General features: G+C 52.3%; 8 protein-coding genes across 8 annotated transcripts; 4 read left to right on the top strand and 4 right to left on the bottom strand.

The window, feature by feature from the left end:
• Positions 1-3,598: 3,598 nt before the first annotated feature.
• Positions 3,599-4,880, top strand: AtWU_05488 (velvet factor family protein; the record flags this gene model as incomplete). The annotated part of the gene is made up of 4 exons (XM_035500598.1): positions 3,599-3,850; positions 3,922-4,001; positions 4,058-4,546; positions 4,604-4,880. 4 exons carry the CDS (start codon positions 3,599-3,601, stop codon positions 4,878-4,880), a joined length of 1,098 nt encoding a protein of 365 aa, XP_035356491.1.
• A 1,554-nt stretch (positions 4,881-6,434) lies between these two features.
• Positions 6,435-7,125, top strand: AtWU_05487 (putative IgE binding protein; the record flags this gene model as incomplete). The annotated part of the gene is made up of 2 exons (XM_035500597.1): positions 6,435-6,692; positions 6,802-7,125. The coding sequence occupies 2 exons, from the start codon at positions 6,435-6,437 to the stop codon at positions 7,123-7,125; spliced, it is 582 nt and encodes a 193-aa protein (XP_035356490.1).
• Positions 7,126-7,434: 309 nt separating this feature from the next.
• On the bottom strand, positions 7,435-9,100 carry AtWU_05486 (WD40 repeat domain-containing protein; the record flags this gene model as incomplete). The annotated part of the gene is made up of 3 exons (XM_035500596.1): positions 7,435-7,678; positions 7,730-8,814; positions 8,876-9,100. 3 exons carry the CDS (start codon positions 9,098-9,100, stop codon positions 7,435-7,437), a joined length of 1,554 nt encoding a protein of 517 aa, XP_035356489.1.
• A 184-nt stretch (positions 9,101-9,284) lies between these two features.
• AtWU_05485 (MutS family protein MSH4) lies at positions 9,285-12,332 on the top strand (the record flags this gene model as incomplete). The annotated part of the gene is made up of 8 exons (XM_035500595.1): positions 9,285-9,432; positions 9,484-9,782; positions 9,826-10,144; positions 10,198-10,238; positions 10,283-10,432; positions 10,479-10,598; positions 10,648-10,735; positions 10,780-12,332. The coding sequence occupies 8 exons, from the start codon at positions 9,285-9,287 to the stop codon at positions 12,330-12,332; spliced, it is 2,718 nt and encodes a 905-aa protein (XP_035356488.1).
• Positions 12,333-12,703: 371 nt separating this feature from the next.
• On the bottom strand, positions 12,704-15,198 carry AtWU_05484 (E3 ubiquitin-protein ligase HEL2; the record flags this gene model as incomplete). Its single annotated transcript, XM_035500594.1, has 3 exons — positions 12,704-14,354; positions 14,419-14,657; positions 14,728-15,198. 3 exons carry the CDS (start codon positions 15,196-15,198, stop codon positions 12,704-12,706), a joined length of 2,361 nt encoding a protein of 786 aa, XP_035356487.1.
• Positions 15,199-16,040: 842 nt separating this feature from the next.
• On the bottom strand, positions 16,041-17,199 carry AtWU_05483 (SWIB/MDM2 domain protein; the record flags this gene model as incomplete). Its single annotated transcript, XM_035500593.1, has 5 exons — positions 16,041-16,226; positions 16,281-16,334; positions 16,387-16,857; positions 16,963-17,099; positions 17,193-17,199. 5 exons carry the CDS (start codon positions 17,197-17,199, stop codon positions 16,041-16,043), a joined length of 855 nt encoding a protein of 284 aa, XP_035356486.1.
• Positions 17,200-17,971: 772 nt separating this feature from the next.
• EifCb (translation initiation factor eIF3 core subunit b) lies at positions 17,972-20,416 on the top strand (the record flags this gene model as incomplete). Its single annotated transcript, XM_035500592.1, has 4 exons — positions 17,972-18,044; positions 18,140-18,332; positions 18,402-19,929; positions 19,988-20,416. 4 exons carry the CDS (start codon positions 17,972-17,974, stop codon positions 20,414-20,416), a joined length of 2,223 nt encoding a protein of 740 aa, XP_035356485.1.
• A 410-nt stretch (positions 20,417-20,826) lies between these two features.
• AtWU_05481 (putative extracellular SCP domain protein Pry1) lies at positions 20,827-21,776 on the bottom strand (the record flags this gene model as incomplete). The annotated part of the gene is made up of 2 exons (XM_035500591.1): positions 20,827-21,348; positions 21,435-21,776. The coding sequence occupies 2 exons, from the start codon at positions 21,774-21,776 to the stop codon at positions 20,827-20,829; spliced, it is 864 nt and encodes a 287-aa protein (XP_035356484.1).
• Positions 21,777-22,257: the final 481 nt, after the last annotated feature.

Here is a 22,257-nt window from a genome sequence, read left to right as displayed (position 1 = left end):
AGATCATCGTCGACGTTTCCTGTCAATCTGTCGCCGTCCTCGGCTCGCTCTAGGCCGGCCCCGGGCTCTCACATTCTTCAAACAAGGTCACTACCCCCGCATTCCAGATGTTCATAACCCGCTTAAATCCTGTTTCCAGACTAAGTCACTCAGTGAAGTATACCTCCTCTGCCGAGTTTTCTCCTTGCCAGTTGGAAGACCCTTGAGATGGTTTTCCATGGCTGGTCGTGGGGCTCCCGGGTCGGGTTCATCGCTGGGTCGTCCCTGATTCCACGATCTACCCATCCTCGGTATAGAGAAGCGGGAGATAAATCTTCTCGAAGGCCCAGGGCTGCATTCAAAGGGGTCCAGGGGCACATCCAGGGCGAGATATGGTCGAATAGAGACTGGGCTGCAGAGGAGCTACCTAAGGGAGCATTCTGCCAAGGTTCGTCCTTAGAAGAAAACCTTGTCTTCTGCATCGGCACGCGGGCACGTGTGATCCTATGTTATGCTTAAGTTTGTGAGATAGCATCCCTGCAGAGTCTCGTTAGCACCAAAGCTTATTCCTGCAACTTCATCGTCCGCCTTCCTTCCAAGGGTCGAACGACGAAATGTAGCTTCTGTCGACACCTTTCATTTCTACGCAACAATGGACCCCCTGGCACTTTCGATGAAGCCAAGTATTTGCCACCATGGAACCGCCTGAATGTGGCTACAAGCCATTGGTATCAGACTCGCAGAGGGGTTTGAGAGACCTTTGTTACCGCAGGGCTGGTCTGGCCCCAACCCTGGATACATACGATCCCTTGCCTGTGACACCAGGGAATTTTACGGAATATGGGTAAAATGAAGCGACCGAGGGGGCTTACCACATCCTGGCCAGGTCATCACAGGCTGCCGGATAGCTGCAGGCCAGGATGGGCATTCCTCGTTGCTTAATCCATCGCGTTGCAGGAGTGAGTGACTTCATTCTTAGTCACGGTGCAACCATGTCCGACAAGCCGGTTGATGTTATCAGTCAAAACGGCTTTGATTTTCGTAGCGCTATTAAAGTTTCGATTTAAGTGAGAGCTTATGCAGATCCGGCGAGCAGGAAGAGGATGACAAGCTGTCGCTCAAGAAAAGTACATGCATATGGTTTGGTTAGTAGTGTGAGCTTTGGTCCATGTGTCACACGGGTAAGGCGTAAGGATCTTCCAAATGCCTGCCTTCTATGGATTCTCTTGCAGGTGAGTTTGACTGCCTCTGATTGAGGAGCAACGCGTCTGTGCGAGAAAAAGTGGTTTGATGACTAGGGAGTAACATTCAAAAAGCGTTTTCTCTTCTACTATGTTATCCGTACTCGTAGTAGTAGCTGGGTCACAGAAAATATGAAGATGTCGGAAACTTCATAGAACTGTATAATCCCGCGGCGGCAATGGTTTCCACACTGTCTGTAATATCTCATTTGAGCAGAGTATTTGTAATGGCTTAAAGTATGGCATGCAGGTAAGACGGAGCATGACCGGCCGGCAGTACTGCGGATAAATCAACCGCATCCCCATCCAGTAATTGCAGTGAGTGAATGTAGTGGCAAGTGGCCGGGTACCAATGCAGCGTCTGTTTACCGATCCACCGGTGCCCGCACCCGATAAAAATTGCTGGATTTTTATCTAGACTGCCACTAAGTAGACTCCTAGCGAGGGCCTTTTTCCAGTTCCCCGGCAGCGCATTGGTGCAACAGCCACGGTGATCATCCGTCTACGGGCGATTGGTTTGCTTGCCCCTCCAATCACCATCCCACCTCCCCTGAGTCAGGGAATGTAAGATAGTGAGATCTAAATCGATTATTGGTTGATTGTAAAGTCTCCAGAGGAAAAGAGATCGGAAGTCTCACACAGTTCAGCTCCCAGCGGCACAAAGTGGATGGTGCACTGGTGGGATTTTTTCCTGCCGATGGGGTCCGTCTTGACTGAAAACGGAACGGTTGGAGTTTGATTCCCTACCGCCTAAACCCGGAACGGCGACCGCAGCCCTTCAATCCGACCCAATGCTGAGGATCCCTGCAATGGATTGGTTGGAACAAGAGAAAGTGCTCCACAATTGTGCACATCTCGGCCGGGGTGGTTGCCGCAGTTGGCCAATTTAGGTAGAGGAGACTCCAGCTGGCTGCATCTTCTTTTCGTTGCATTTATGCGCTCGACCCACTCCTATGGTGACAGCAAAGGCCTGCTGAATGAAAATTGTAAATAGAATTTTTGGGGAGGATGGAACACAAGCCGAACTGTGATGGGGTACCATTCGTTACGATGACGAGATGGAGGGGGAAAACTTTTATTTTTTGTTCTTTCTTTTGATCTTATTTTTTCTCACTTTATTGGCAGGAAATACAGACAAAGGAGAGTCAGAAAAAAGATAAACAGCAATCAAAAGGAAACATGGGGGAGAATAGATGGATCTCATAGAAAAAGAAAGGTAAATAGCAAACAAAGGACAGGTGCGGGAAAATCCAGCGGGAGTTGCTGGGCCAAAAAAGCAGTTGCTGAACCCGACCGTCTGGGTCGCGAGGTTCCTGCGCCGGGTTGATCGCCTCCTGATCCGTGACGCTACGACCAAAGGAAGGAAAGAGGGAAAAGAGAGCAGGGCAAGCCCCCGGAGGGTTGGCCAGCTAAGCCCATTAGCCCAATCCTTCTGCTCCCCAAATCCCAGGAATTTGCCGGGGCTTGCTGGCACTGCTGGGGACTGGCTCCCTCTCTAACCTCCCCCCGGAGATCCGTGGGCTGGCTTGCCTTTTCCCTTCAACTTGCGTTCTATGGAAATCCTTCCAGCAGCAGACAACTGACTCCATACTTTAAGATTGGAATAGTATGTTTCCCTGGATATACTATAATTGATTATTGTTTATCATATTTCATTGTATGAAATCGACAAGACCAGTGCCCGTAGGAGAGTATCTAGTAGTAATAAGTAGCTACTCATAGGCGACCAGACGTAGAAACCGCAAATGAGCTCATCTCCTCCCAAACTTAAGGTTCTGGACCTCGAGAGCTGCCCGTGACTCGCTCACCTTCTGCTTTCGTCCCCTCCTCGGCTGCTCCAATCTTTTCTGCTGTCCGCACCAACTCTCCGTCTTCCCTCTTCACTTTCAGCCTGCCCTCTTTCGCAACCCCGCCTTTTTTTTTCTTCTCTTCCTCCTCCTCCCTCCAGTCTATCTTCTGGTCTGTCTTGTTCTAGCTTCGGGTTGGCTTGCAGCTTCATAGCCGCCAATCATTTAGCACTGCGGGTTCCTGTCCTTGTGCTACCTCCCAGGATAAAGCGGTCATCATTGAGGAACCTGTGGTCCTGCGGCCGATCCGTGGAAGGCTCAGTGATTCTCCCGCATTTTGACAGCTCGTCGCTGCGCCTTACCCAGAGTTCAATCCTCACTTCACGAGCTTCACGTCTACACTGTGCACTATCCGCCGAACGACGCGTGTACATTCATCCGGTTCCCATTTGCAGGACTGCCATAGGAGCCTGTGTCGTTGCCCGAATCTAGACTCGTGATAGATTGGGTTTGCCTGTCGCGAGTCTTGTTGCTGCAATTTCGGGTATTCACCCCGCCACTACTTCCTCGACTTTCGCCTTCTTCAACGTGATGAGCGTCATGTACGCTCTGGACGATCGCACACATACCGCACCGCCTCCCCCGCCGCCGCTCTCGATGGATCGTATTCCACCCCCCTCCTCCTCATACCCCACTCCGGGCTCTGCAGGCGTCGCGTCTGCCGGCGGGATACCGCCGTCGAGCCATCTAGCGCCGCTCTCCACCGTTCATGAAAATCGCATTTGGTCTTTGCAGGTGGTTCAGCAGCCGGTTCGCGCCCGGATGTGTGGCTTCGGCGATAAGGTTGGTCTTGCTGTGCCGTCCTTGAACTGCTCTTTTTCCCGCCTTTTTAGAGGTAGCTGACTGTAGCTCAGGATCGCCGGCCAATTACACCTCCTCCCTGCATTCGCCTGGTTGTCCGAGATGCTCAAACTGAAAAGGAGATTGACATTAAGTATGACGGTGTCAAATATCGCTCTGCCGAGGATCGGTGCTGACCGGCCATTCTAGTGAGATCGATACGTCCTTCTACGTGCTCATGGTCGACCTGTGGAACGCGGAGGGGACCAGCGAGGTAAACCTCGTCAAGCACTCCGCCACTTCTCCCTCGATATCGACGGCCATGTCCTCCTCATACCCCCCTCCGCCGCATAGTGTCTCGCCTTCCTACCCGCCCTACGCGCAGAATGCCTACGGCCAGCCTGTTGGATACCCTCAGATGAACAATTACTACGGTGGCAACCCCCAACTACAGTACCAGAACCCGTATGGAGCGAATCCACAAGCACCCTATTACCAGCCTTACTATGGCGGCGGTCACATGCCGCAGGCCAACATTTCCCCGGCGCAGCCTGTGGCCTCTGGCCCTGGCGGCATGTTCACGCGGAACCTCATCGGCAGTCTCAGCGCCAGCGCGTTCCGCTTGACCGACCCGGAAAACAAGATCGGAGTGTGGTTTATCCTGCAGGACCTGAGTGTCCGCACAGAGGGCTCTTTCCGGTGAGTGCAGTTCTCTGAGCTGGTCGCGTTTGGTGAGGTACTGATTTATTCCTGCAGTCTGAAAATGAGCTTTGTGAATGTGGGCAGCCAGTCCGGCGATTCCCCCAACGGGGTATCTGTGATCAACCACGGCTCTGCGCCAGTGTTGGCCTCTGTGTTCTCGGAGCCATTCCACGTGTTTTCGGCCAAGAAGTTCCCCGGTGTCATTGAGAGTACACCGCTGAGCAAATGCTTCGCCCTCCAAGGGATTAAGATTCCCATCCGCAAGGACGGAGTGAAGGGATCTCGCGGGCGCCACAGCGACGGAGACGACGCCGGGGATGATTACGACTAAACCAGGGTTATTTGCTAATTCGGGATACCAATGGGCGATGTTTTGTGTTTTTGGTTGCTTTTCGCTCACGTTCTTATATATATACGGGTCAGGTTGGACGCGGGGTTTGGTTCTGCGGTGTTGGTGATGGGCTCTTTCAAACAGGATGGGGGTGTATTGTTACTATCTGGGCCGGTGTCACAGGGTTCTTCGGGTTCTCCTGAATCTTTTTCTCTTCTTGCTACGTGATTTCGATTAATGCTGCCTTGCTTTCGATTCGTGTGACTTGCTTTATACGAAGTGATGGTTTCGCGCCTGGTTCTACGGTTCCCGCGCACAACGGTTAGAGGCGAAAATGATCTCATCTTATGGGGACTGTACTGTATTGCATTACCCTAGGAGAATGTATGAATGATAGCCTGATAGCAGTAATCCATTGCTTTTGTGCTCTGTTCGCAAGTCCATCAACTCCGACTAGGTTAAAGTTCTGTCCGGACAAGCGCAGAGACTCGACTAGAACTCGACCGGACGAACCATCGTTCAACCGAGACCAGGTCGCCTCTTCCAGCTCGTATTGACTGTGGCGGTGCGCAACGTCGACGATGACGTCGATCGGCCAGGTGCTTCCATGGGAGAAGTGGCGGGCGTCGGAAAAAGGCCGCTTCGAAGCTCAATCTTCAGCAGAAAACCTTTGCAAGGGATGATGCAGGGTTTGAAGTAAGTAAGATCGGGCTTGTCCGACCGACTAAAAAAAGAGAACGAGGGAGAGAGCGAGAGAGTAAGTCAGTCAGAATTGGGGCATCGGATCTTCGGGTTCCGGGACCCTGACTACTTACTTTGTACCTAGTAAACTGCTAGTTTACTGGACGGACCTTGTTTTTCCCTAAACTTCTGGCATTGATTGGAGATGATCGTCGTTCTATAATTAAACGGTCGCCAACGGGGCCCATCATCAATCTTTTCCCTTCCTTCTACTCTGTTTCCTTCCCTTGCCGTGTCTCGGAGCAACAACTGAGACAGGTCGTTTAAACCGGCACGTCATGAGCTCATGGATTCCCCAGTTTTTTTCCTTCAATTGAGCCACTCTGCATGACTGATGAGGGTCTTCGTCTCCATGCGGTTTCACTTTAGTGCACTGGACTAGCAGATAGTAAGTGGGAGACCTCTTCTGATAGGTTTAGGGTCTATTATTCTCTGACGGCTCGTGCCGCTTCTTCCTTGCGGTTTCTGGGCTGTGTGGCAGGGTTGAGATGGGGATGACTGCTGGAGGCGATGTTGTTGCTATCCATAGTGCACCGTAGTGCCTTCGTATGTGTTTCTTGTGATGGAGGAGGCCCTTGCTCGACTGACCACTCTGATTATTTTTCCTTTGGAGCTCACTCCACTTAGTTTCTCTAATAGTAACCGGTTGACCTCATAGTCTGTTCATCGTAGGATATAAATACGGCTTCACATCCTGCTTCCTCAGTCTTTAGTATTCACACAAGACATTCGTTCTCAACCACTTGATTGATAACTTTCATACATCCACCATACTATCTATCTCTAATCACTATCATCTTTAATACCGTCAAAATGAAGTTCACCCTCGCTTCCACCCTCCTCCCCCTCCTGGCCGCCGCTGCCCCCGCCCAGCAGCGCGACTCCAACTCTTCTACTCCCTCTACCTTCGGCATCATGTCCGCCCGCTCTGGCTCCCCCATCCACCTCCTCCCTTTGAACGCCAACAGCGGTGGTTTCTACCTGGGCGGAAACACCTCTTCTTACTGCCCTATCTCTTCCGGCTGCCCCGCTGGTACTGAGACCGTTTTTGCTGGTGATGGCTCTTCTTTGGTAAGTCCCATGTCCACACCCATCCTCTCTCACCCTGACCCGATTCCCTCCCCACCCCAACCCCTATACATAGTATAAAATATATACTAATGAAATAATAAATAAACAGGACGTCGAAGTCCCCGGCGGCCAACAAGTCTACGTCGCCCCCAGCGGTGCCCTGACCTTCACCGTCCCCCACTCGGCCTACATCCCCGCGGGCTCTTCCACCGGCCCCTTCAAGTACACCCCCGGCAAGCCCTTCGGCACCTGGACTTTCACCGGTGCCGGTGCCACGGGCTTCATGGCTTGCCCGGACGAGGGTAACAAGTGGCAGGTGTTCGCTGCTACTAAGAATGCTACCGTGCCTAGTGGCAATGTTCAGGATTGTCTGGGCTTTGATGCCCTGGCTGTTGCTACTAATGGTTCGGTTGCTGCTTGGGAGTACATTTAAATGACTACTTGGTAGTGGTAGTGTGCTAGTATGCTAGTGGGATACTAGAAGAGGGATGGAATAGATAGTTGTGGTGTGTATAGAGTGGAATAGTAGGGTTTGTGGTTGTGGTTGTGTTTATAATGGTTGTTTTGTATATGTATGTTTGTATGTTAATGCCATTAATGATTTGTTGATGTTGTGATTGGGATTATTGTAATATCTATTTGGTGGGAGTATGCTGGGAGTATAGTTGTTATTGTTATTATGATATTGTCAGTCATAACAGTGTCATGCGTTCTATAGTATAGTACGAAGTAAAGTGGTAGGTTAATTCCTCCATATCCGCACCGCCTTGTCCTTCCCCCCACTTCCCACCTTCTGTCCATCCGGACTCCAATCTACCGCAAACACCTCGTCCTTGTGGCCTGGCAGATCCTCTTGCAACTTGCCCGTCCGTACATTCCATACCTTCAGGGTTGTGTCTTTGGACGACGAAACTAGCAGCCGGGAATCAGCCGAGAAGCAGCACTGGTACACGGCGCCCACGTGGCCGCGGAGTGTCGTGATGAATCTATTGTCTATTAGTAATTGTATATCATTTTTGAGACAGTGGTAAACTCACTTTCCGTCACGCGCGTTCCATAGCTTAACGTGGTTGTCGAAGCCCGCCGACGCAATGTACGCCATGTCCGGCGAGAACGTCACATGGTTCACCTCCTTCTGGTGTCCCAGCAGTCGCGCAACGGGCTTGCTGGAATTCCCAGGTTCCCACAGGTACATGGTGAAGTCGTCACTCGCGGACACAAGCTTCTCGACAATCTTGTTGTTGATGGTCGCTGCCTGCTCGAACCGCTGCTTGGCTGCCGCGATCTTCTCGGCATCCGCCTGCGGCACCTTGCCGGTGTGGTCGTGGTAGGCAGTGCGGAGGACAAAGTCGGTAGACAGAGCCAGGTGATTGACGCGGTGGGCGTGCGCAGAGAGAGTCTGGAGCAGGGTGCCGTTCTGAGCATTCCACACCTTGATAGTCTTGTCGTGAGATGCAGTGTAGATATTTCCGGTTCCGCCCCAGCGGACACAGGTCACTGAGCCCTTGTGCCCGGTGAGGACGGTGTCGATGCGCTTCGAGACCACATCCCATATGCGGACCGTTGAGTCCTTGGATGCGGACGCCAGGCGCGGCCGGCCGGGCTGCTGAAGATGGTAGGGTTCCCAGGCCAGACTGGTGATCCATTTGGCGTGTCCCTTCAAGGGCGCACCCAATGGGGTGCCCTTCTTTGCGTCCCAGAAGCGCACAGTGTTGTCCATGCTTCCCGTCGCAATCATGGCGCCGTTAGGCGAGTAGCTGACCGCCAGCACCCAGCTGGTATGTCCCTTCAAGGTGTGCAGAGGCGTTCCAGTGTCGCAATCCCAGACGCGAGCTGTGGAGTCACCGCTGCCGGTGACCATTGTGGATGAGTTGACAGGGGAGAAGCTGGTCGCAAGAATTGCTTCGCCGTGTCCGGCGATCGAGGCGGAGCATCGCGAGACGGCCTTGACGCGGAACACAGCCTGGGGAGTGAAGTAAAGATGTACAGTATCTTCGGTCGTCTTCAAGCCGGGCTTCAAGAGGGAGTGATACAAGTCGGAGAGGATATCGATTGTCTGGTCGTTCTTGTCTTTGCCATCGGATTGATATGTGAACCGGTACGGTACTCGCTCATCTTCTTCCTGCGGCGCAAAAATCAATTAATCTCTGTATATGTTGAACAATGCCTCGCTGCATACCTACATTGCCTTGTAACGTATTCAACAGAGTCTCGAGATTCTTCACACTGGCATCAGCGACTGGAACGGACACCGCCGGCCCGGTCGCAGATCCCGTCGCCTGGTCGAAGAATTGCACACGAATGCTACCCAAATTCTCTGGGATACTCTGGATCTCCTGCTGCTGACGGGCCCGCTCAGCGGTCTCCGTCCTCTGACGCTTCGACGGGGGAGGTAGAAGAGTCGCCATTGTGCCGCTCTTTGTTGGATGGTTTTTGTCGTTGAAGATTTTCGCCGAAAAAAAGATAAAAGATAGCCGTCGCTATCGCGGGGAGTCTATCGCCGCTAGTCCGCTTTCGGACGGCAGCTCTACTATATCCTGCATCATTCTCTACCATATCCTGCTGCTCTCTTCCTGACCACCAATATGCAAAATGTCGGCTTCATTTGTTCGGAGTTCTTCCATTGGGGCTGCTAGCTCTGTTGCTCCCTTTTCCAGAACCAGCACATTCCCCAGAACTACGCCGAGGCCGACGACAACGGCAACAAGCGTTGCATCCCAGGACATCATCTGTGCCGTTAGTGAGTCCAGAGGCATATCCTCAACGGTTGGTCTTGCTTTTGTCAATCTAGCTACTGCAGAGACAGTTCTGTGTCAGATATGTGATAGCCAGACGTACGTTAAAACGGTCACGAAGATCGGGGTATTCGAACCGACTGAGATACTGTTCGCAACCTCTGCCAAAGAATCCAAATTGTTCTACATCATACAAGAGAATATCCAAGATACTACGTTTACCTTTATAGATCGCAGGTTCTGGTCGGAGAGAGCTGGCCATGATTATGTAGACCGACTCGCCTTCTCCGGGGATGTCGAACCCATCAAGATCGTCCTAGGAGGGAACTATTATGCTGCTTGCTGCTTTGCTGCGGTGAGCACTACAACCGTCTGGCTGACCCGGCTAATTACTGTAGGTCTTAAAGTATGTCGAGCTGGAGCTGAATAGAACCTTTACTTGTCATTCGCTTCGTATTAGGTTTGAGCCTTCTCAAGGGTCCATGTCAATTGATCTATCCACCATTGTCTCCTTGGAGTTGATACAGAACATACACAACGCGAAATCGAAGGATAGTCTGTACGGACTGCTCAATGAGACCCTGACCCCTATGGGTGCAAGGCTTCTCAGAGCCAACATCCTTCAGCCTTCAACAGAAGAACCCAAGCTGCAAGCACGATACGACGCTGTCGAGGATCTGTCTACAAAGGAAGACATGTTTGTCTCGGTGAGACAAGGTTCGCCTATATGCCCGCTGTATACAACCGTAGTCTGACCATACCAAACGTAGCTCTCAAAGGCTTTGTTGATGCGGACAAGGTCCTTACTTCTGTACGTGGATTCGATCGTTTCTGATAGCCTGGCTGACAATCCAGCTTATTCTTGTGCCCAATAAACGAGCCTTCCAATACGTTGAACAGTCTGTCAACAATGTTATAATGGTCAAGACATATGTTGGGGCAATCAACTCGGTTTACAAGGCACTTACGGCAGCTCAGAGCAGTCTTTTAACAACCATAAGAGAAGTAATTATGTGCTGGCACTGTCCTAATATAGCTAACAACTATACAGCTATGTGCCCCGGCAGGCCACCGGGCTGTTCAGCAGATGATTGAAGAAACTCTCAACGAGCATGTTACATACCAAACCCGGCCACTTGATCTCCGAAACCAGCGCATCTACTGTGTCCGGGTAAGTCCCATGTGTAAGTTCCTCTGCAAGCCTGACATAGTTTCTCTAGGCTGGTGTGAACAGCCTTCTCGACGTCGCACGACAGACATACAAAGAAGCTAATACAGATGCCGCTGATCTGGTAGCAGAGCTAGCAGGTTAGTACATTGGGTCCGAAGCTGCTCATAGCTAATTTAGACAGAAACGCACAGTATAGCCCTTGACCTGAAGTTCGACAGAGCTCGCCAATACTACATTAGTCTCCCAGCTGCAGCTCTCGAATCCTTGCCAGACGTCTTCATCAACGTCTATCGCAAAAAGAACCGTATAGAGTGTCAGACACTAGACCTCGTCAAGCTCAATCAGAAGATCACAGATGCCCACAATGAAGTCATCAACATGAGCGACGAAACCGTGCAGGAACTGATCCACGACATTTGCTCAGAGATCTCAGGACTCTTCAAAGTAAGCGAAGCCATCGCCATGCTTGACATGCTAGCAGCACTTGCCCAATCAGCAACATCGCACGACTACATCCGGCCTGAACTGACAGACACTCTCGCAATTAAATCCGGACGTCACCCGATCCGCGAGAAGATACACACCAAGAAATTCATCCCCAATGATGCCTACGCAACGCAACAGTCCCGCTTCCAGATCATCACAGGCTGCAACATGAGCGGGAAATCCACCTACATCCGCGCCCTAGCGCTGATGACCGTAATGGCACAAATAGGCTGTTTCATCCCAGCAGAATACGCTTCATTCCCCATCGTCCACCAACTATTCGCACGAGTCTCCACATCCGACGACCTCGAAGCAAACGTGTCTACCTTCGCCGCCGAAATGCGCGAAATGGCCTTCATCCTCCGCAATATCGAACCGCGCAGCATGGTCATCGTCGACGAACTAGGTCGCGGCACCAGCACGACAGACGGCCTCGCCATCGCCATCGCCATCGCAGAAGCCCTCGTAGAAAGCCACGCGTTAGTCTGGTTCGTGACCCATTTCCGGGATCTCGCACTGATAATGGGCGAGCGCAATGGCGTCGTGAGCCTCCATCTCGCAGCAGAAGTATCCCCCGATGCTTCGAAGATGACCATGCTCTATAAGATAGCCGAAGGCCCCGATACGAACCAATTTTACGGCCTCGCCCTAGCAAAGCTCGTAGATCTTCCCCCAGGTGTCCTCGAAACCGCTCAACAAGTATCAGAGAAACTCAACCAGCTCGCTAAACGCCGACACAGCAAGTCCAAAGCCCTGGCAGTGACTCGTAGACGGAATCTGATTCTCTCTCTAAAAGAACAACTCCTTCTAGTCCGCAACGGAACTATGGAAGGCGAGACCCTTCGGAAATGGTTGAAGCGACTGCAGGATGACTTCGCCTTGAGTATGGCTGCTATCGACGAGGCCGCGGCATGTGCCAGCGACGAAGATACACCGGTACCCGGGGAAGTGTATGAAAGCACTAGTTCTACCGGGAACCTGCTCTTCGATGATGAAGGACCCGAGGTCCATCATAGCTCCGAACTGGGAGAATCTCTGGCGCAAGATGCTGGAGATCAGCTCGTCATTTCTGAGCCAGAGGACCCGCTCAACGAATCCAGTTACTGTATATCACGACCATTCGCTCCTCCCTCTGATGTCCCTGAAGGGGATATATATGGACTTGCCGCGTCACGTTCTGAGCATGACGATGATAAATCTACAACTGACGAGCAGGATATCGCTTCCTCCATGGATAAAGACTCCTGACCGGCTCATTCCCATCAAACGAAGTATGACTCTAACAGTATTGTATTGCATTTGTTTTTTACATCCCCATATTTCCAACCCCAGACTTAAATGTACCTATCTCCACCCCCCCCCCCTACATCAACGGAAAGAAAGAAAAAAGAAGAAACCATCCCACTAGCTTTTATTTACCTCACGCGCAAGCAACTCTAGAAGTAAAAGACCATTTTCGCTCAAATACAAAGCTGAACAAGCAACGACATCATCAACGAACGTAGGACCCAGAACCGACGATGCATAGACACAAGCCCACATCATACGTGTAAGGCGAAAGAAGAGAAAATAAAAAGGAAAAAAGAAACAGTAGAGTGGTGTGGTATGCATCGTTATCATCATCCGAAGTGGAACAGAGTCTGCTTCCCCTTCTTGTTCTTGCCCTTCTTGCCACCGGCAGGGAACTCGGGGAAGTCATCCTCTGCATTGGACGAGCTAGCACCGGCGTCGTTCCGAGAAGCCCAGGCGTTCGCGGTTGGCTTGTTACGATCTTCCCAGCGGACGGTGCCGCGAGTCAGACCTGCCATGAGCACGTTAGGCTTGGGAGCAGCAGGGAGAGCAGGGAAGGCTTCGGAGCTGGTGGCGTTGACTGGGCGGGCCGGGGCGCGCGAGGCGGAGCGGGAAGAGGTAGCGCTGCTGAAGGCAGAAGTAGGAGCTGAGGGAGCTGCAGCGGCGGCGGCGCCCCAGGGGGTAGTGGCGGCGGGCTTGGAGGTTCGGGGGGTAGAGCGGGCGGTGGTTGAGGAGAGAGGAGGGAAGGGGTTGGCGGCGGAAGAGGTGGATGAAGAAGGCATGGCGCCGCTTCTGCCGACGTAGGAACGGGAAGACTGGGCTGTTGAGGATTTGAGGCGCAGGACACGCTTTCCGCCCGCTCCGCTGCCGTTCACGGTTCCTGGGGACATGCCAGGGAGCATACCGCCGGGGCCGGGCAGAGCCGGGTAGTCTTCATTGATGGCACGCCAGTCGTTCCAGGCTTTGAGGAGCGCGTTGCGCTTGCCTTCGTCTTCGTAAATCTCGGCGAGCTCTTTAATGAGTTTGCCCAGTTCGGTGCTGGAGGTATCGAAGAGTGAAAAGAAGGCGTCAATGAGTTCAGTGGCGGAAATGGAGGAGGTGCGGTAGCTGGAAACTCGGGCACGGAATTCCTTGAGCTTGTTCTGGTCGTTGCCTAGGAGGTTCGAGGCTCTTTCAACGACGGCTGCATGGCGGAGACGGCGGGCTTTCTCTTGAGGAGTAACGGAGGCCGAGTCTGCGCTGAGGTTGAGGTTCTCCATCTCGGCAACTGGAGTGGATGCGGGAGGGGTCTGGGTGGGTGTAGGACGAGCCGGAGCACGCACAGGCTGAGTGTCGTTGCGTGTTAGTTGGCCGCCGAAGCTGCGGGTCGAGACGGATTGGGCACTCTGGATGGCCATTTGGCGTTGATAAGCAACCTCGTCTCTTCTCAAGGGCTGAGCGCTGGAGACAGGCAAAGGCTCCGCGTTAGGATCGCGTCCACGACCAGCACCCCGACGCTGGCGCTGAGGTTGGTAAGGAGTTCTGTAATCAAAGGTTGACAAGTCAACGGTGCGAGCGTCACGTCTGGCGTCCTTAGAAAGGCCGTTGGGATGACACTCAAGTTGATGTGCCTTGAGATCCATCTGGGACTCGAAGACGACGAACTTCTTCTCGAGACACTCGCGGTCGAGACAGAGGAAGTGGTCTTTCTGGAAGTGGTCTTCGAGAGCGTTGTAGTCGATGTAGTACTGTTGTTGGCGGCCGCCGGAGCGACGGTCACAAATGTGGCATCTTTCGTGACGGTCACGACAATGGGCGTATAATTCGTCATCGCCATAAAACCGTTGCCGGCAGAAACCACACTCAGGATGACCTCTGAATCCACTCTGGTCTATGGCACCAGGCACGTCATCTCCATGCTTCTCGTGCTTGCGCAACTCTGCATTGGTGAAGAGCTCATGTTCGTGCGTGAACACTTTCTTGTTCCGTGTGCAAAGATCACTACAACATTGAAGTTAGTATGCGCCTACACAGCTCATCACATCTAACTGTAAGAGGAACTTACCACATCACCCTGCCATGCTTGCTTTTGACGTGACGATGAAGGTCAGGCCATCCCAAGCAAGCTACATCACAACCTCTATCCGGGCAATTGTACCGCAACAACAGTACTGTGTCTTCGAAGATATCGTTGTTCTCGTACTTGATCCCTAGGTTTTCGTCCATCTGCGAGAAATCGGAGTCCTTGAAATCCTCATAGCGCTTGGCATGGTCATCCGTGAAGATAACATAGTTGGATTCCGTCTAGTCCAAAGCGAATGTCAGCGCAAAGCCACGACCAAGACCAAAAACGATGACCAAACGAATCACATACTCGACAATGAGCACAAGCTTTATTCTTATACAAGGCCCTCAATCTCAGCGCACAAATATGACAAGTCCGGTGATTACACGGCGAGACCGAGGTGTGGTCGACCTTCGAAGCACAAATGAAGCAGACTTCGCCGTCATCGTCATCATCAGACTCTTCTGTCGTGACAGGCTGCTTTCCTTTGCCTTCTGACACTGTCGGAACATTCGCATCACCCTGTCCACCTTCAGCAGCAGCCTCCGACTTGTTCCCCGAGCGATTCTGCTTGTCCCGTCCTCCGCCGCCGCCTCCGCGACGGGGTCCCTGGCCCCTAGATCTTGCACCCCTTCCAGCGCCATCATGAGAATGGTGATGGTGACCATCGGTGTGTCCCGGTTGGCGAGCAGCTCCAAAGCCTCCTCCGCGGCCTCGTCGACGGCCGCCCCGGCCTTGGCCTTGCGCTCCGGGAGCTTGGGCGGGCTGGGATTCGGACATTGGAAACGTGGAAAGATTGAGGGGCGGTTACTCGGAGTGATCAGCGAGGGTGATGTTTGGAGGACAGTGCCCAGAATTTGCTCTCTTAGGAGGAGAAGCGCGTCGCGCTTTGGTGAGCCTGTGCGACCAGACAGCGAATTTCGGCGGAGGGGTGATAAGCCGGCGTTGCTGTGGAGGGACCAGCTTTCACGTTACGAGCGGCGGGCAAAAAAGTTGGATCGGCGGCATGCTTAGTGAGCATCGCTGTCCAGTTTCTCTCCCCGACTTATTTAATTTTATTAATTGCGTTGAGCCCGGTAGGGGGGGGCACATAGGTAATTAATTTACTGGTGAATTCGATCCAGTTACTGATATGACTCATTTTGACTCATTATCGCTCATGCAACTACAAGGCAGATCATATGTGTGGCTTAACCATGGGATGCATGCATATTACTAGCCTCTTCGGCTACAACTGTACTGGCTGCTCGTGCGATAACTGAGAATGTATCATGCAATGACGCGATGCGATGTATGTAGCCAAATCAATAAGCGAATACGATCTCTAGGTAGCAACATCCATCGCGCCTGTCCACAAGGCAGCACCAACTCCCGCTGGAGAGAAAAGCAGGTCAACACAAGGAAAGATAAGGCAATCATTCGCCAATGAGAGTAGCAACAAGTGCGAAAAAATATCAATATGAGAAGCAAATAATAAAGTCTTGGAGCAAAATGAAAGAGAGTTAGCGCCTGGGTTCCAAATGCTGTGTAGTAAGCAAAAGTCGGGGAATCGTTAAGGCAACGACTTGGTCGCTGCGATTGCCTTGTCCGGAAGGCAAGAGTTCGCGTCTAGATACCAAAGGTTATTCATCGGGACTATACAAGTTCTGGCTGAGGATTTTAGTCATCGTGAACATGTGTATGCGATCTTGCTTGAACACGGCACGCATCGCGTCGTCACAGCGAATTTGTCGCCGGTCATTGGGATCCTGAAGATCATGCTCGTGGATGTATTGCCAAAGCCGCTTCACTGTCTGCGGTCGCGAGAGCTGTTCGAATGTCAGTATGTCTTACCTAACCGGAAATGGGAATAGCAGCCATACCGTCACCTCGCCGTCCAACAAAGCCGAAAGCGCTGGGGAAAGATTCAGGGGTTTCTAGACAGCCGTCAGCACCAGTCACCTCCATTAGGAAGTGTTTGCAGCATACGTGAAACCCGCCAGATCTGTTGACCTTCTTTCCTGAGTCCGAGCCCGATTCCAGTTCCGAATCATCCTCAGCCTTCACTTTCTTGGACGTCTTCGCTTTGGTAGGCTGCTTCTTCTTCACGGGCTGGCTTCTGCGTGTACTGGCCCCGCGGGTTTGGCGCGCACGCATGTTTTCCTCGGCCTGGAGTTTGGCTGCGAACAAGGCATCCGCATCGATATCATTGTCGGGCTTCTTCTTCTTGATAGGAGGAGTCTTGCTTGAAGTGTCCGAGCGCTCTTCACTCTCCGCTTGGCGTTTCTGCGACATGGAAGATTGAGCCGGAGAGGACGGCTCCACAGGAGTCACCGAGTCGTGGTCTTTCCCATGGCCATTGGTGGAAGCAGATGTCGCTGGTGTCTCCGATGCGGTTTGAATGCCCTTCTGTGCCGCACAGACGTCGAAGCGCTCCATGATAAGCTGCTTGATGGCAAGCTGTATGAATAAAGTTAACATTAGCATTATATTTAAGGTCTACCGCGGTGAATCAATAGAGCAAAGAGCAATATGCGACAATAATAAAAGGTCGGGGCCGCAGACCTTATGCGGGGTAAGATCATAGCCGATCTCATCCTGAAGGCCGTTGCGAATGGTTTTCGAGGAAATGGTAGTCAAATCGCTTTTGGCCAGAATTGAATCAATGATCGGAATATATTGATCGCGGGCTTCTGGGGATACTATTGCATGGGAAAAAGAAAAAGCCATGATGTCAGTTGAGAGCGATCTCGGCGTGGAGCAATCGACCGGGAACATCAGACTTCCGAACTTACGCGACATGGTGGACCGGGTAGCTTTGCTTTGCAGCACCTCTGCAGGAAACGACACGACTGAATGGAATTTAATGTTGTCAATTGCTGACCGGACTCAATGTAAGAGTTCGGAAGGCTATCAGCAGCGGGATTCAGCTCAAGGTGGTCGTGCACTGAGGAGGACCGTCTAGATCTGGGCGTAGCGCTGGCGCTTAGGACCGGCGGGGCATAAGAGAGAGGAGGTACGGAAAGGCCCCAGGAGGAAGTAGGACAGGGAGAGAGAGATGGATCAGACAAAACAAAGGGGAGTAAACGAGGAGATCGTGACGGCCGGCCCACAACGACCAGCAGCTATCACCCGCAGCAGCAACGGAAAGCGGGACGATGCGTGAGGATCGCGAAATGTTATGGCTGGTCCAAGCCGATTGTACAAGTCGGTTACAGAGGACATAATCAGCCGGGCGAGAAGCTGGGGGCGGGTGGCTTAGATAAGCATCATCACGTGGTGGAGCTGGAGAAAGAATAGGCAGTTTACTAGTGGTATCGTGAGAAATGGTCATTTACCGTCACTTTACCGCACGGAAAGTGAAAGCAAGCAGAGACAATGGGGAGATGACTCAGCCCTGACTCAGCTGCCTTCGCACACAGAAGGCGCTTGTGGTTTGGGATTTGTTCTTTTGCCCTAAAATCAGCCAAATCGGGGTCGACCAGCAGAAAATCCAGAACAGCATCTTTCATCTTCAAGATCATACCCTCTCCACCCTCACCCCCCCATATCGCCGTTCGCTGCGACTGCAACCATGGCGCCCAGTTTTGACACCCTGTCTGAGCAGGATCTCCACGAAGAGGAGGAGGAGGAGGTTGACTTCTCCGGTGAGTGCGCCTCGCGTTGTTGTCCCATCATCCTCTTCTCACCCCGTTTTCCCCGTGCCCCTCGCCGCTGACTCCGCCCGATTTTCTCCATCCAGATCTCAAGGAGCAATATGAAGTGAAGCTTGAGGAGGGTTTGGACACATTTGTTGTGATCGATGGACTTCCGGTCGTCCCCGAGGAGAGCCGGCAAAAGCTCATCAAGTTCTTGTTGAGGAAGCTCAACACGGTCGGCCACACCTCGGAGGATGCCGTCTTCATGCCCATCAACGACAAGAACATGTCCGAAGGGTATGTTTCAACTTAGGAAATTCGATTGCGGTTGGGAAAGGTTGTGGAAACATTAACATGTCGTTTCAGTTTCGCCTTCGTTGAGTACGAGACCCCCGAACAGGCCGTCGCTGCCGTCAAGCAACTGCACGGTGTACCCCTCGATAAGAAGCACACTCTCGCCGTCAACAAGTTGATGGATATCGATCGTTATGGCCGGGAAGGACGCATCGACGAGGAATACAAGCCCCCCACCATCGAACCCTTCAAGGAGAAGGAGCACCTCCGCTCATGGCTGGGCGACGCCAACGCCCGTGACCAGTTCGCCCTTTACCGTGGCGACAAGGTCGGTGTGTTCTGGAACAACAAGAGCAACCCCCCGGAGAACGTCGTCGACCGCGCGCACTGGACTCAGCTTTTCGTCCAGTGGTCCCCCAAGGGTACCTACCTCGCCTCCGTCCACCCCCAGGGTGTCCAGCTTTGGGGTGGTCCCGCCTTCTCGAAGCAGAAGCAGTTCCCCCATCCTTTCGTTCAGCTGGTCGAATTCTCGCCCGGTGAGAGCTACCTGACCACCTGGTCTGCCCGCCCCATCCAGGTGGAGGAGGGCCACCCCGTCCTGACCTACGAGGAAGACGGAAAGAACATCATCATCTGGGATATCGTCACTGGCAAGCCTCTTCGTTCCTTCGTCTCTCACGATCTGACTGCCGGCCCTAGTGCTGAGGGCGAGCCCAAGAAGAAGGTCCAGTGGCCCGCTTTCAAGTGGTCCGCTGACGAGAAGTACGTCGCGAGAATGCTGCAGCACCAGTCGATCTCGATCTACGAGCTCCCCCGGATGAACTTGCTGGGCAAGACTTCCGTCAAGATTGATGGTGTTATGGACTTCGAGTGGTCCCCCGCCACCGTTGTCCGCGAGGGTGTCAAGCAGTACGAACAGCTGCTCTGCTTCTGGACTCCCGAAATCGGCAGCAACCCGGCCCGTGTCGCCTTGATGAGCGTTCCCTCGAAGGAGATCGTCCGTACGCGTAACCTCTTCAACGTGTCGGACGTCAAGCTGCACTGGCAGTCGCAAGGTACCTACGTCTGTGTCAAGGTTGACCGTCACTCCAAGTCCAAGAAGTCCATGGCCACCAACCTGGAGATTTTCCGTGTGCGCGAGAAGGGTGTCCCCGTCGAAGTCGTCGACAGTCTCAAGGATACCGTCATCAACTTTGCTTGGGAGCCCAACGGAGGACGTTTCGTCGCCATCACCACCGGCGAGGCCCCCAGCGGCACCGCCGTTCTCCCCAAGACCTCCGTCTGTTTCTTCGCCCCCGAAAAGAAGGGTGTCTCGGCCGGCAACTTCAAGGTTGTCCGCACCATTGAGAAGAAGACCAGCAACGCCATTTACTGGTCTCCCAAGGGACGTTTCGTCGTCGTCGCTACCGTTCACTCCCAGACCAACTTCGATATTGACTTCTGGGATATGGACTTTGAGGGTGAGAAGCCCGAGGGTGAGAAGGATCTGGCCGCCAACCTGCAATTAATGAAGACCGTTGAGCACTACGGTGTTACGGATATTGACTGGGATCCTACGGGTCGCTACGTTGTCAGCAGTGCTAGCGTGTGGACCCACTCGGTATGTTCTTTTTTCTTAGTATCTTGTCACGACTGCGTTACTGACATGTTTTATGTAGATGGAAAACGGCTACAACATTCACACCTTCGCCGGTCAGACCCTCGCCGAACACCCCACCGACAAGTTCAAGCAGTTCATCTGGCGCCCTCGTCCCCCCACTCTTCTCAGCAAGGAGGAGCAGAAGCAAGTGCGCAAGAACCTCCGCGAGTACTCGAAGGAGTTCGAGGAGGAGGACAAGTACGCTGTCGACATTGCCAACACAGCCGTTGTGGAGACGCGCAAGCGCGTGCTCAACGAGTGGACTGCCTGGATCCGGAGGGAGAAGGAGATGCTTGCGGAGGAGAAGGACGCCTACGGTGTGCCGGAAGACGTCGACTCTTCCAAGCAGGCCAAGGATGCCCCTGCTGTGTCGGAGGACCAAGGCGAGACAGTGGTGGAGGAGATTGTGGAAGAGATCATCGAGGAGAACGAGGAAGTCATTGGTTGATTGGGAAGCCAGCTTCGTATCTAATGTGTTCTATTCCATCCATTTCCTTTTCTTTTTCTTTTCCTTTTATCCTTATCTCGCATCTTGTCTGTCGATATCCTCGCCCTTTTTTCTTTACCTATCCTCTCTGAAGCCCTCACACTTCATCCTCTCTTCTTCCCTGTGAGACTTCATCTGTGATCCATTTGGATTGATTCCAGCGCGCGCGTGGGGGCGCCTGTGTCTGGAGCATTTCGAAAAAAAGTGAATAGAATCTGTGTTTGCATATTTCTTTCCCGAGCGTGAGGGGAAAACTTTGATGTGCGTGATGTTGGTAGCAATGAGAGATGACAGACAATGTTGACTACTGCAATCATTCAAGTTCAGTTTATACCACTTCATACTATCTCAACCAATCACCCAAGATCAAACTATCCAAAAGTCAACAACACCAACCACCACCCCAACACAACCCACCATAAACCCATTATACATTCAACCCTCTGAGCCCCATTCCCAGCGGACCCCGTATTATACGGCCCGGAATATGTACTCGACGGCTGCACATTAATCTTAAAGAACTCCTTATCCCCCAACTTCTTATTCCCCCCAATGATATTACCCCTAGGCGAGTATTCACAAACGACATACCACCCCTGCGGTCTCTCCGTTCCATTTATCCCACCACCACCTCCTCCCGCTTCACTTCTCTTCCCATTCCCATTATCATTATCATTATCATTAGTAGTATTAGTAGTATTATACCCACAATCAACAGCCGCACATCCCACCTCCCTCGTCTCCCTCCACACCAACTGCGTAAAATGTCCCGTCTCCTCCGTGAACCCCGTCGGCTCCTGGAAATTGCATTTCTGTACTTCGTCGCCCCAGGCGGCTACGGCGGACGAGACGTTGGGGTACCCGAAGGCGAGGTTTTCGCCGTACGGGCCGTTCTGTATGTGCATTATTCATTAGCTTTTTCCGTTCTTGGGTAGTAGTAGATATGATTTGGGGGGAGGAAGGGGGAAGAGTACTATACCGAATGCTGCCATTTACATTCCTGTGCCCAGTTCAGGGCGTATTGAGTTAATGTCGTGTTCCAGATTAGGTTGCTTGCGTTGTGGGCTTTGCGGTAGGTGTTGCTGACGTCTAGGATGGAGGATTGGAAGAGAGCTGGGGAGGTGTAGGAGGGAGGTTCTTGGGTGGTGGTGGTAGTGGTTTGTGGTGCTGTTGCTGTTGCGGTTGCGGTTGTTATGATGGTAACTATTACTGTTGCTTTTGGTTGTTGTTGTTGTTGGGCTGTGGTGAGAGTGATGAGGGCGCTTAGGAGGATTATGGTAGTTGTGGTGGTGAGTATCCTTGAGATTGTACGATGGAGCATGATGATGATGATCTCATATAATGTTATGCGAGTATAGAAAGCTTAGTATAGTATTTGAGAGAATATTTCTCATGACGGAAATGTAGATTGTATAAATGATGGATCGCAGTCAGTCAGCAATTGTCAGACTGAAACAATGCAGTGGTGAGTGGTGAGTGGTTGTGGTTGTGGCGCCAATGGCTTGGTTCCAGGTTGAAACACATTGCTTCTTCTTCTTCCCTTTGGCTCGGGGTGAACAGTTCTTTATGTCTCTCCTGGCTTATTATCGTCATTGCTTTGAGCTTATGGGCTGGATTCTGGCAGTGGGAAACTGATGTCAGGAATTAGCCGGATAGATTTAGAGTTTCTTGGAGATGCGATCCGTCGGGTGGGTAAAGTCGTTGTATGAATGATGCAACTGGTTGGTTATTAGTAATAACTTAATTGCCAAAGAGATTACTAGTACTGTGTAGTTTGTTGCAGTCTTCGTGGCTGGCTGGCT

Source organism: Aspergillus tubingensis (assembly GCF_013340325.1).
Source record: "Aspergillus tubingensis WU-2223L DNA, scaffold_7, whole genome shotgun sequence".
NCBI classification, from domain to species: Eukaryota; Fungi; Ascomycota; class Eurotiomycetes; order Eurotiales; family Aspergillaceae; genus Aspergillus; species Aspergillus tubingensis.
The sequence above is the reverse complement of the archived record's forward strand: the minus strand, read 5'-3'. Positions and strand labels throughout refer to the sequence as shown.